The sequence below is a fragment of the Cyprinodon tularosa genome, unplaced genomic scaffold (assembly GCF_016077235.1).
Source record: "Cyprinodon tularosa strain WSP-4 unplaced genomic scaffold, ASM1607723v1 ctg71, whole genome shotgun sequence".
Classification (NCBI taxonomy): domain Eukaryota; kingdom Metazoa; phylum Chordata; class Actinopteri; order Cyprinodontiformes; family Cyprinodontidae; genus Cyprinodon; species Cyprinodon tularosa.
In genome coordinates this window covers 550,174-563,432 of record NW_024039463.1, presented here as the reverse complement: position 1 = coordinate 563,432, position 13,259 = coordinate 550,174, and the positions used below count along the sequence as shown (strand labels likewise).

The 13,259-nt window shown below is 39.8% G+C and overlaps 1 protein-coding gene across 1 annotated transcript in view; it reads right to left on the bottom strand.

The window, feature by feature from the left end:
• ddx11 (DEAD/H (Asp-Glu-Ala-Asp/His) box helicase 11) overlaps positions 1 to 13,259 on the bottom strand; it is a 14,589-nt gene extending 1,330 nt beyond the window's left edge. Inside the window, exons 1-22 of the mRNA XM_038268886.1 lie at positions 13,170 to 13,259; positions 10,938 to 11,079; positions 10,614 to 10,832; positions 10,453 to 10,539; positions 10,211 to 10,347; positions 10,053 to 10,110; positions 9,838 to 9,945; positions 7,059 to 7,146; positions 6,766 to 6,968; positions 6,585 to 6,659; positions 3,790 to 3,867; positions 3,674 to 3,720; positions 3,501 to 3,580; positions 3,350 to 3,391; positions 3,204 to 3,271; positions 3,075 to 3,113; positions 2,540 to 2,678; positions 2,210 to 2,344; positions 2,010 to 2,122; positions 1,834 to 1,906; positions 439 to 542; positions 91 to 240 (exon numbers count right to left, since the gene is read on the bottom strand). Of these exons, the coding sequence (XP_038124814.1) occupies positions 91 to 240; positions 439 to 542; positions 1,834 to 1,906; positions 2,010 to 2,122; positions 2,210 to 2,344; positions 2,540 to 2,678; positions 3,075 to 3,113; positions 3,204 to 3,271; positions 3,350 to 3,391; positions 3,501 to 3,580; positions 3,674 to 3,720; positions 3,790 to 3,867; positions 6,585 to 6,659; positions 6,766 to 6,968; positions 7,059 to 7,146; positions 9,838 to 9,945; positions 10,053 to 10,110; positions 10,211 to 10,347; positions 10,453 to 10,539; positions 10,614 to 10,832; positions 10,938 to 11,066 (2,172 nt within the window). The 5' untranslated portion in view covers positions 11,067 to 11,079; positions 13,170 to 13,259. The remainder of the gene's footprint in view (positions 1 to 90; positions 241 to 438; positions 543 to 1,833; positions 1,907 to 2,009; positions 2,123 to 2,209; positions 2,345 to 2,539; positions 2,679 to 3,074; positions 3,114 to 3,203; positions 3,272 to 3,349; positions 3,392 to 3,500; positions 3,581 to 3,673; positions 3,721 to 3,789; positions 3,868 to 6,584; positions 6,660 to 6,765; positions 6,969 to 7,058; positions 7,147 to 9,837; positions 9,946 to 10,052; positions 10,111 to 10,210; positions 10,348 to 10,452; positions 10,540 to 10,613; positions 10,833 to 10,937; positions 11,080 to 13,169) is intronic.

Genomic DNA, 13,259 nt, shown 5'->3' with positions numbered 1-13,259 from the left:
TCCTTAGAAAGCTGTGCTTTTATGTTATCCAGGTTTTGCTTGCATTTGTGGGTTTTTTTCATGATATGCTGTTGTTTTTTTTTTTTTTACCTTTTTCTTATTCCCTAGTCTGGTAATCAAGCTGCTGGCCTCCCAGTGAGAAATAATCCTCCTGGAGTATTCATAAGAGGGAAAGAAACACACAACCCCCCCAGGGACCACGTTGCAGATGTTGGAGAGAATGCGTCCTGTTTCATCCATCTGTAAACAGAGGACCAACACTGTCATCCATACTGCATCATAGTGATGATTTTATAGACCCGAATCTGCTAATTTTAAAAAAGTCAACCAACAGCATTTTGGGAAAAAAAATAGAATAAGCTTTCTCTGCATTATATGGCCTTAAGGTGGAATAAAACAATGAAACTTCAAATGTTGAAGGTTTTTAAACGGTCGTACCATTCGAGGAGAGTCTCTGTTTTGAAAGGTGAAATCCAGCTCCTGACCCGATGGACCGGCACACAAAACGAGGGGAAGAATATTCTCAGGGGGAATCACATGTCCTGTAGTTTCACCAGAATAAATATAAAAAATATTCAAAATATTAAAACTAAACATGGCTGTGTTTGAACAGTCACCTATTGCTACATGTTAGAGGTGTGAAAGATAACTGCCTTTTTGTGACAGGATCATTATTTGTATAGAAGAATGTTTGTCAGCTAAAGCCTGTAAATAAACAAACCAAACCAGTTTTACCTGGTTTATACCCAGTGTCATCTCTCCTAAAGAACTAGTTATAAACCAGGATTGCAGCGTCTGTCTGAATGAACCAGCTTTAACTTGAGGTTAAAGTGATTTAAAAACGGCTCAATATGGATTTCAGTCTGAAGCCACTTTCCTTACGGTATATTTCTGCTTCAACTGCAGCAGTTTTATTTCTTAGTTTTGCTCCAAAGTGATGGGAGGTAATTTCTCTCATCTGTCAGGGTAAAAAAAAAAAAATGAATGTTGAGCCATAAACTCACCTGTAATGGAGATGAGGATCATAACCAAAAGAATCAGATTGCTGATGAAAGGGCCTGAAATGAGCTTCCTCTATAGTGTGGGTGGACTCAGCCTTTCAGCCCTACCTCCTTAAAACCTCATAGGAGGGATTTCTACCTGATCAGTTTGATCAATCAATAAAATGTGGTAGCTGAGTTGGTTCAGGCGTATGCTGATGATCACACACAAATTTTTTCTTAAACCCAAAATAAAAATATCGGTTTGTGCTAAAAAGCACAACTATAAATTAAAGCACAAGTATAAATTTGTGTTCCCATAACTTAGGTATTTAAGTATAAAGGTTGTGTGATCTTTCTTTAGTACTCATATTTTTAAAAAGAAAGATACAAGAGAAAGAAAATTCGCAGGACAAATGGAGCTCCAAGGTTTAGCTCATTATTTTTGTATTGGGTTTTTCCACCAGACCTCATCGCTGTGAGCCAGTTTCAGATATGCAGACAATGATGGATTAAAGCTAGAGCTTTTTTATATTACTTGCTATAACTTTGGCATAACTTACTTTCTAATATAACATTGATTTATGCATAATTCTTTCAGCTCTGCCTCAAACTACAGCCATCCATATGTAACATGTGTGATATCTGTATTTTTAAATGCAGATTTTAGATTCCCCTAAACACGTTTTATCCATGACAAAATATATACTAAAACATGGTACCGCTCATAAGTCCTTTATATTATACATCTGGAAAATACACAAATATTTACTATAAAAAAAAAAACCTTACAAAGAGAATTATGAAGGTAGACTCCATATTTTATAGTTGGGTTAGAAACAAGTTGATTTACCACAGGAAAACTCAGTGATACGCTCCTCCTTCACTCCAGCAGAAAGCAGTAGTTCCTGTTTGAAGTCTGAAACCTAAACAGATCAGATAAGATACAGTTTTAGAAACTGTTTTATTGTGAAAATGATCACACATCACCCTTTTTATCTTCGTCAGATTCTCTAAGAATCAGCTCACCGGCTGCATTGTTCCTCCTGCAATAATGACTGCTCTGCATTCCTTCAACACCTGGGCAAAGTGGACGGCTGGATTCAAAAGAAGGAATTTGACGCTGCTCTCAGACAAAGTACCTGGTTTTAAAAAATTGAGCGTTTCATTCCATAGCAGTTGATTGTTTCTTTTTTTTTTTTTTTTTGTGAAAATCCAACAAAAAGTACCTTGTTTGTTTAAAACCACCCTGCCATCAGTGTTACTGTTGGTGAGAGCCAGGAAGAACCCCTCCACCTGCATCATAGGGGATGCTGACAGCACTTTGTCTGCTTCAGCAGCCCCCTGCTGGTCTGTTGGAGGAACTGCACAAAAGGGTAAACATCTAATTCATTGCGCCTACAGTTAGTTTCTATGCAATATCAAAGTCAGATACATGGCCAGATGCAGAAAATGCACCATATTCCGTCTATTATGTATTTTTACCAAAATACATTTCAGAATATCATGTGAGTAATTGTTACTTATTGACCAAAACAAGGAAGCACCCCAGTGCTGACCTGGTGCAGAGGTGGGGCTCTTCTTTAAGGTTTCAAGGTAACGATTTAAACCTTCTGTGCGACGGTTCTCTTTGTTGGAGGTGCTCTGGGCGTGCAGCATCACACCAGAGCCGGCGTACTTCTCCACAAACCCCCCCAGCTGCAGACAGACATGGCTCCCTCAGTCTTTTTGGAAAATCACAGTCAGACATCCATTTTCTTTAAAAAAGCCTTCACGCTCCTTGCAATCCTTCACATTCCCAACACCTTACAACCTTTAATGTGCCTAACTTAAGTAAAATAAATGCAGTATAAGCTTTAAATTAGCAAGAAAAAAAACATAATCCAGCCATAATTAAAATATGAATTAGTAATTATGAAAAGCCTATTTTCATCCAATGAATAGTCAGCTTTAAATCCCAGTACAATCTCATTGTGGTTTTGTTTGCAGCACCAGAACATTTGATTAAGTGTTCTAACGAATTAATACTTTTGCAAGACCATAAATGTTTTTTTATATGCATTTTACCTACTTAAAGTGCAAAAGAATACTTACCTTCCTGCTGATCATGCTCTTTTCAATGTATCTGTGTAACTAAGGTAGGAAAAACATCATATTTAGACGATGTTTGTTAAGAAAAAAAGAAGCAGGGGACATGATTTTTGATTAAGCAAGAAGAAATACCTTAAATAAGTTGATATTGTCAATCTGAGCCTTGAAGAGGAAATTGTTAATGGTATACATCTCTGTCCCTGGAGGGTTAAAAAGAAAATGTTTTACTAGTCTGTAACTCCATGGGATACGCTGACAAACATTTAGCCCAGACTAACCTGCTTGTGTAATCTGACTCTGTGGATTCTGTCCAACTTTACCTGGAAAACAAAAACAGTAAATAAAGCTCAGCTTATTATTAACCTGGCGAATATGTTAGTTTAGAAGGCCTCAGTGTAATTGTTGGGAATCCTTCCTGCAGAAACTTACCTCCCAGCACACGGATCAGCCCCTCTATCACAAACAGAATCTGCTTGATGTACATCACGTTCTTTGCCTTCAGTCTGCTCCTGGTGGTTAAAACACGAGCAAACTGAATAAGTGCACCGAGAGATAGAACTGAATTGTTGATTCAAGTCTTTTTCTCCACCCCCGACACTCACTTGTAGCGCTCGGCATACTGGGTAAGCTGGGACTGAGCGCGGCAAAGCTGCAGGGAATTCAGACATTAGAAAAGCTAAACAGAGACCAAAGAGCTCAGACCGTGGAGACGGTTTACCTGCGCTCCATTGAGCTCTACGCTGTGTATACAGGACAGGGTGTCGCTGAGATTGTGCGCTTCATCTATGATCACCACCTGTTTAAAACAAGATGTCGGACGTCCGTTACAGCAGCCCTCCTAATAAATAAATCTGATTACAGCACTGGGGGAGAATTTTAACTTTTGTTTGAATGAAGTGAGTCAGAAGGGAAAACATCTTATCTTACTAATACATTTCACTTTTTTTTTTATTCTTCAAATAATTTTGAGCAAATCCTCAAAATGGGAAATAGAAGAAAACATTCTAATTGATAAACAAATATTGAAGTCAGGAAATGACTGCACAATGGTGCAGTGGGGTAGAACTGCTGCCTGTTCTGGGTTCAATTCCCGGCCCCGGGTCTTTCTGCATGGAGTTTGCATGTTCTCCCTGTGCATGTGGGGTTCTCTCCAGGCACTCCAGCTTCCTCCCACAGTCCAAAAACCTGACAGTTTAATTGGCTACTCTAAATTCTCCTTAGGTGTGAATGTGTGCGTGAATGGTGGTTTGTCCTTTTTGTCTCTGTGTTTCCCTGCGATGGACTGGCGACCTGTCCAAGGTGTACCCCGCCTCTCGCCCGTAGACAGCTGGAGCACCAGCATCCCTCCCGACCCCAGCTGGGATAAGTGTGACGGAAATGGATGGATGGAAGTCAGGAAATGACCTTAATTAGACTGAATCTACCTTCAGAGAAGGTATTAAAGGGTTTTAAGAATTTTGACAAACAGCCAATTTAATCCTGTTCACATGCAGTAAGGGCATGGGGGGAAATAATCAACCTCTTCAGGTTTTACACATGGCCGACCAATGTAAATTTAGATTGGAAGAGTTTTTTTAAACAAAAGGAAAGAGCTTTCTGACATACCAAAATATTTCATTAAAAACCTGGTGGGCTCCAACAGTAAGCTGAAAAGGGCTCCACAACGGATAATAATCATCTAAAAGGGTTACTCAAACTATAGTGTTTACATTATTTTATTATCATATAATATTATTTTATTATTATTTATAATTATTTTTATTTTAAATTTATGTTTATATTATTTTATATTCTATATTTATAATCTATTGATATTATTCATAATCTCTGCCCTAATAGACTAAATTCTTAGAATCAGATAGAATTAGAATCAGATTACATCTGCCTCTGAGCATAACCCCGAAATCCCACATACTCCGTCTGCGCTCCGCTCCGCTCCGCCCCGCTGCGCTGCAGACCGCCTGCACAAAGCAAAGCCTACAGCCGCCGCTGTTGCTCCGTCCACTCCGCTCTGAGTTCCTTGGAGATCATAGAGGGCATGCGCCAGATGAACCAGGGTTTCCGCGGATCATTAAAAATAAGTACAATTCATAATTCTTTTTTTAATCAAGGCCTTAATTGGCACTAAAATTAATTAAATATGTTTATCGTTGCATTTATGATTCTTTAATAAAAATGCTTCTAAAAACAATTTTGTCAGATATTATCTAAAAAATATCTATAAATATATATAAATATCTAAAAAAAAAAAAAAAAAAAAAAACTAACACCGTTTATTTAAATGATTGGATCCAAACTATTGGTTATTCACCAACCAGGAAGCAGATTTCTCATCTCCATTAAAATATTTATTTTATACCGAGGGACTTAAAGTTTAATCAAATCCATTCAAAAGAGTTGTAGTTGTAGTTGCTGAGTTGTAGAGAACAAGTTCATTAAAAAAAAGCAGTTTTGAATTATCCTTATCTCTGTTACAAAAATCTACAAATATATATTTATATATTTGGGCAGAAACTGAACATATGCTGGATGATGGTGGGATTTTTTTAATATGCCATATTAAATTAAGCGCTCACAGGGTTCATACAGGAATGAGTGACTCTAATTTAATGCTATTTTAATGCTATTAGAAATGATTTTAATGCCATCAACCAGAACCATGTAGGCCTACACAAGTTATTAGTGTACATGAAATATGAAGGAGCTGTAAGCAGAGTTCCATGACTCCTGTATGTATGTAAACACACACACACATATATACGTATATATATTCTCTAGCTTTTTCTCCGCCTCGAGCTTCCTTTCCGAACATACGGCTTTATAAACAGTTCCACGCAAAGTCACCAATCTGTTGCTACTATATTTTAATTTGACGAACCGGAATTTGTCGATGTTCTTTTTCCTGTTTGGTGCGATTGCAATTGCGGATCTTGACTTGGCCGGACCGGAGCGGAGCAAAAAATAGCTCGGCTCCGTAATTTGTCGGTGACGGACGGAGAAGACGTACGTGGACGGAGACGTGCGGAGGAGTAGCGGTGGATGTGGAACAGTTCTCATTGATTTCCATGAAAGACAAGCGCTCCGCACGACGTACGTCAGCGGGGCGGAGTGCTGACGGAGTATGTGGAATCTGGGGGTAAGACAGGCCTCTTCTCTTGCTGTTTTTAAGTCCCTTCTTAAGACTTATCTTTTTTCCTTGGCTTTTAGCACAATTTGAGAGGTTTTACTTTGTTTTATTATTTTTGTATACTAATATGTATTTTACACTCGTTTTTTCTCTATTTTATAATTTTATTGTATTTTATGATTGTGTACAGCACTTTGGTCCTGTCCGGTGCATAAAGTGCTTCATAAATAAAGTTGGTATGGTATGGTATGGTATCACTTCTATTTCCACATATCCCTCAATTATGTTAGCATGATGTCATATATATGTGAACTTTAAAAAAAATAAAAATAAATAAACACTGTGAAGATTTTTAAATGTGTATCAGAGAGGTAGTTACGTTGTACCTGTCCCTTTAGCTGGATCCCTGCTGCCCTTCTTGTAGCCTCATGAAGAACCATCTGATAAGGCAAAACGACCAACTACAAAATAAAAAACAGAAGAAGAATAAATGCAACTCTCTCTTTAGCTGTGTTAAAATACCAGCATGGAGGGTTAAATGCACTAAGAATAAATGCACATGTTTACCTGTGCAGGTGGGACAGCAAGACGTGTGGAGTAATAAGGACAGGCATGTAATTCCTTCCCGATCTTCAGCAGTTGCTCTATGTCCTGGATCGTCCCCAGGACCTCGTCCCTCATCTGCTGCAGCGCCGAAGCTTTGTTGTAAGGACAAACGCTCTTCGGTGGGCCTTTCTTGCGTTTTGCGCCGTCTTCATGTTGCACCCTCTCTGCGAACAAATTAAAGAACGAGAAAAAAAGGGAAAACCATGAGCTCAAAGAATGTGGTCTTGATCGAAGGAAGGAGTCAATTTTCTCACCGTGCTTGTTTTTCTGCATTTCCAAGCAGCGATCATTAATTCGCTGGACGCTGCCCAGCCGTCGCACCTCCTCGTTAACACACAGGTTCTGGAGAGCAGAGAAAACAGAATCAGACCCATTGGTAACCTTTGTTTTCCTCTATCGACTGTGACATGGATGAAATTTTGATTTCAGATGTGGGGGGGATGCAAGTATGTTTGAATATAACTTCCGTGCTGTGACAAAATATGCAGCTTAAAGAGCTTTCTGGATGCTGGTTTGATATGATTAATTAACTATAAATCTTCTTTCCCAAAAAGCACTGGATGACTGGAATGCAGCACAAATATCTAAAATCTCCTAAGGACTGCAGCCAACATACACTATATTGCCAAAAGTATTTGCTCACCTGCCTTGACTCACATATGAGCTTAAGTGACATCCCGTTCCTAATCCATAGGGTTCAATATGACGTCGGTCCACCCTTTGCAGCTAGAACAGCTTCAACTCTTCTGGGAAGGCTGTCCACAAGGTTTAGGAGTGTGTTTATGGGAATTTTTGACCATTCTTCCAGAAGCGCATTTGTGAGGTCGCACACTGATGTTGGACGAGAAGGCCTGGCTCTCAGTCTCCGCTCTAATTCATCCCAAAGGTGTTCTATCGGGTTGAGGTCAGGACTCTGTGCAGGCCAGTCAAGTTCATCCACACCAGACTCTGTCATCCATGTCTTTATGGACCTTGCTTTGTGCACTGGTGCACAGTCATGTTGGAAGAGGAAGGGGCCAGCTCCAAACTGTTCCCACAAAGTTGGGAGCATGGAATTGTCCAAAATGTCTTGGGATGCTGAAGCATTCAGAGTTCCTTTCACTGGAACTAAGGGGCCAAGCCCAGCTCCTGAAAAACAACCCCACACCATAATCCCCCCTCCACCAAACTTTACACTTGGCACAATGCAGTCAGACAAGTACCGTTCTCCTGGCAACCGCCAAACCCAGACCCGTCCATCAGATTGCCAGATGGAGAAGCGCGATTCGTCACTCCAGAGAACGCGTCTCCACTGCTCTAGAGTCCAGTGGCGGCGTGCTTTACACCACCGCATCCGACGCTTTGCATTGCACTTGGTGATGTATGGCTTGGATGCAGCTGCTCGACCATGGAAACCCATTCCATGAAGCTCTCTGCGCACTGTTCTTGAGCTACATGAAGTTTGGAGGTCTGTAGTGATTGACTCTGCAGAAAGTTGGCGACCTCTTCGCACTATGCGCGTCAGCATCCGCTGACCCCGCTCCGTCAGTTTACGTGGCCTACCACTTCGTGGCTGAGTTGCTGTCGTTCCCAAACACTTCCATTTTCTTATAATACAGCTGACAGTTGACTGTGGAATATTTAGGAGCGAGGAAATTTCACGACTGGATTTGTTGCACAGGTGGCATCCTATCACAGTTCCACGCTGGAATTCACTGAGCTCCTGAGAGCGACCCATTCTTTCACAAATGTTTGTAAAAACAGTCTGCATGCCTAGGTGCTTGAATTTATACACCTGTGGCCATGGAAGTGATTGGAACACCTGATTCCAATAATTTGGATGGGTGAGCAAATACTTTTGGCAATATAGTGTATCTAAGAATGTTAGGGTTGACCCCTGTTTAAGTTTTTGCTTTATTACGCACTTGAATTTAACAAAAAAAAGTCCCAGGGACCATTGCTTTACACAATCAACAGGTGCGTCTTTAACTGTCTGATGTTGTTAACAAACCGGTGGGTTTGATTGTCATGGACTCAGTTATTTAAGGTATTTTCACTGCTGGTTTTAAACTGTAAAAATAATGATTCACCAATTCTAAAATGATACAGAAAACATTTTAATTAGTCTAATTGATTTACAGTTTATTTGATTTTATTTTAAACTATGCATAGATTTTCTTGTATGCTGCGAATGCACAATTGCGCAAGCTTGCAGCTTAGAGGGAACATTGCTCTCAATTCAATCTGACCATTAAGATTTTTTGATTAGAGGAATGGAGAAAATCTTCAGTCCCTTGAAGCAAACAACTGGTAACTCATGCAGCTGGAAAGTAAAAACTGACTTCTCAGTCTTATTTGTTAAAAACTAACAACTAAATTTCGAGAAAAAAAAAAACATGTCTTATTTGACATCTATGTTTTGTTTTGTTTTGGTCAATAGCATAAAAATTCCAATTACATATGTATAAGTTTATGGATATAGTTTGACCGAATGACAGCAGCGAATAAATAGATGGCAAAAAGCTTCAGTCTTAGCAATGGTGGAAAAAAAAAAGAATAAAAAAAACAGATATCACATATTATCCTTATTTCAGAGCAGAAGATTATATATGCATATATCTATACATGTATCTGATCATGAACTTAGGGTTGAACTAACATAGCCCATGTTTTTAATATTGCTTTCAACCAAAAATATTTGCATACATGTGGTCTTGCTTTACCTACCAACAATATTGGGGACAGTGTTTTGTAAAATATCCCACATTGTGGGGACTTACAGGTACATGTGGGGACATTACACTGGTTCCCATGTGGTAAAGTTATCTTCTTTGAGTTGGGTTAGGTTTAGGACTTAGGTGTCAATTGGGTTAGGGTTAAGTATGCGTTGTTAATGGTTAGGTTTAGGGTTAGGGCATAGGAAGGTTTGAAAATGACGTAAAAGCAATGGAAGTCAAAGGGAGTCAGCACATGGTCCTCACTACATATAGCAGAACGAGTATGTGTGTGTGTGTGTGTGTGTGTGTGTGTGTGTGTGTGTGTGTGTAGTGGTACCTGCCGAGAACCCAGTGTCACTAGACTGATGTTTTTACTAAAGGGGCTCTTCTGAACCTCATGGACAAACTGGGCCAACTGGGAATGCGTGCGACTGCAGTAGTAAATCTAAAAACAGAACACATGTTTTCATTTATGCAAGATCAGTCGACGGACGCATACTGGGATTTTGGGTTATGAGGTTATGTTCATGTTGACTGCATCGATGCCCACACCTTGGTCACATGTTCCTCTACCAGCTCCTCATCTTCCTCCTCCTCACCTCCAAATACTCTGTACAGGTTAGCAAACACAGCTGGTTGTAATCCTACTTTTTTCAGGCTTTTGATGATAATTTTTTACACAGGTTGTTCCAGTCGATAAAAGCACTCACCTGCTCTTACCCTTTGACTCATCGTCACTCTCATATTCTGCAACAATAAACTCCTCATCCTCTTGATCTCCTGGAGTCTCGGCTTGTTCCTCTTTACTGAGCTGAAGCAGCTTGAACGCTTCGTCCTCCTCGCGGCTCTGAGACGAGGTCAGATTTTAAAACTCTTATCTGGCTTTATAAAACGGTTTGTGATGAATTCTCCACATGCTGATATCCAAACAGGCTGCCTTCTGCACACTTGCCTTTCTTTTACCAGCATACTTTAGATGAACGTTATTCCTGATAATTTCCAATCGTTCTTCTCTTTTCTTTCTCTTTAGCTCCTCCTCCTGAGCAAAACATAGAGTCAAATATAAAAACACATAAAAAGATCTCAATACCCTGTTCCCTCCCTCACGTCTACCTTTAACTTTGACACCAGGTCACGTTCAGCCTTTTTCTGGACAAAGTCGGTGATCCAGTCTGGTTCTGCTGATGCTGAGCTGGAGCTGGATGATGGAGCAACAGAGATGGAGAGAGAGGCTTCTCCTTCCTGCAGCAGAGCAGCTGTCTCCTGTTTCCTCTTCTCCTCATAGTCTGTCAGCCAGCTCAGGGCTCCACATATCAGACTTAAAGACTTGCCCTGAAGTAACAAAAAAAAAAAAAAAATGCATCAGTTAGATCCTGATGATTTCAAGAAAATTCAACCCTGACTTTACTCAAATGATGCTCCTCTACACCAACACACCGTTCCAGTGGGACTCTCAAAGATGCCCACTTTGCCCTCATCCAGGGCGCTGTAGAGAGCTCTCATGAACTGCTCCTGGATGCCGTAGGGCTTGTAGGGAAAGGGGAACGAGTCTCTTCCAATTTCCATGCTTCTCAGGTGCCTAAAGAAAGCAAACACCACATAAACTATTAAGCTGCTTTGTATTGAAAGACAAATTGAGAGCTCCTTCAGTGACAGACTGCTGCACCCTAAATGCACCAGGGAGCGTTATCACAGATCCTTACTCCCAGCAGCTGGAAGACTTTCTAACCACTCAATAAGTTGTTATATTCATACTGATTTTGCAGTTTCTACTAGCCTGACGTAGTCCGACTCAATTCTATTCAGAATATGAGTCTGATACTGCTCCATAGAGCTGTGATTATGGGGCGTGTTTTGAACGAACCAGGAAAAAAAATGCCTCTGCACTCAATTGGATAGACCTACAACCAATAAGAGCAACGGAGTGCGTGACGTATCTTAAGCGAGGCATAGTTGTTGTCCACAAAAATCAAAGCGTGCAGTTTCACGCCTAGAATAAGAAGATGAGACTTGATCGCGTTTCTCTGTTCCTCTTTTAAAATTAATTTGCTGTCGATATCTTCTAGAACAGACCTAATAGCAGAATCTACTCACCCAAACTCTCCAGCGGCAGCTATTATTGTTGTCACCCAAGCGCGCTTTGGTCACGTGGTTGATAACGTTACTCTTGATCATCTGTCCATCATCGTATAAAGCCCGCCCTGACAATTTGATTGGATCGCCTGACAGTGGGCTTTAATACTCGCGCTACTATGGAGCAGAGCCAGACCGAACTTCCCCGAACTCAAACCTTGTGGGCGGGACTAAGTTCGGACTGGCACCCAGGCTAAGTTTCTACCTTAGTGAGTTAAATAACATGCTGCAGTAATTTTTCACATCTCTGATGTTGCTGCTATTTCCAAATATCCATTACTGTAAAAATGTCCATAGCTGTATATTGGTTATTTATTCTCCAGGTGCACAGTATTTATATTCTTAAAACATATTACAGTACAGTATTTTATGTTAATCTTATATACTTTTCTAAGGTCAACATTTGTGTGACCAGTTTTTCTATCATCTCTTTGCTTCTGTGAGCACAAAAAATTTCCCACTGTGGGACAATAAAGAGATATCCTATTCTATTCTTTAAATTGGCCAATGCACATCTCTGTTTCATCCCTTGGTACGTAATTATAGCAGTTTAATCTTTGAAGAGTATGCATCATTAAAAAGGCCATGAAGCTTTGGATTTTAGTGCACTAAGCAACAGTCCAGTCATTTTCTTCCTAGCTCAAGTAAGACACTTCTGACAACAGCCATAACCTAAGCCCTTGATAAAACTTTGTGTGTTTTTGCTTTTGAAGCGAAGACACCAGTTTCAATAGATGCAAAATCAGTCTAGCCAAAACTATTGATTGTAATTCGCTTCACAAATCTCTTAAGGCTTGAATTAACACTGTTGTGCTTTTTTTTTCTCCAATTGCACGGTTTCCTTCTATGTTAACTTTCTATTATTATAAAAGACAAAAAAAAAAAAAAAAACTCTAAAAATACCCAACTACCATTACTGGCTAACGTCCTTAGTATCAATCATAGAATGGAATAGAATAAAAATCCCTTTATTGTCCCACAATGGGGAAATTCTTGTGTTTCAGCAGCAAAAAGATTATAGATATAAATGGTCACACAAATGTGAATCTTAGATAAGTGTTTAAAAATAACATAATAGTGAAGAGTTAAAAAAAATAAACGCATACTGTACTGTAAAGTGTATAAATACGGTGCACCTGAAGGATAAATAACAAATATACAGCCATGGACCCTTTTACAGTAATGGATATTTGAAAATATCAGCAACATCAGAGATGTGCAAAATGACAGCAGCATGTTATTTAACTGACTAAGGTAGAAACAGCAAAAACCAGCATGAATCGTAGATGTAAAGACATAGAGATCGGTTTACTTACCCAGATCTGTGCAACTAGCTAGCCTGTCAATGAAAATATGCCCTTCAATAATAAAATGGCCTGTATTTGTAGGGGACACTGATCTGAACCAAACGTTCAGCCTTAACGCAAAAGTCAGGATTAGGTCAAATAATATACGGTCAATTCTTGCTGAGGTGATCTGGTTCACCGTCTTGTATTTATTAAATAGATATTTCTAAACGCTAAGTAGTAAACTCACCCCAGATATGAAGCATTAAAACCACCTCTGCTCAACTCCCGGGTTTTCAACAACCGCGCCAACAAACAGAAACGCTCACAGATTGTAGCC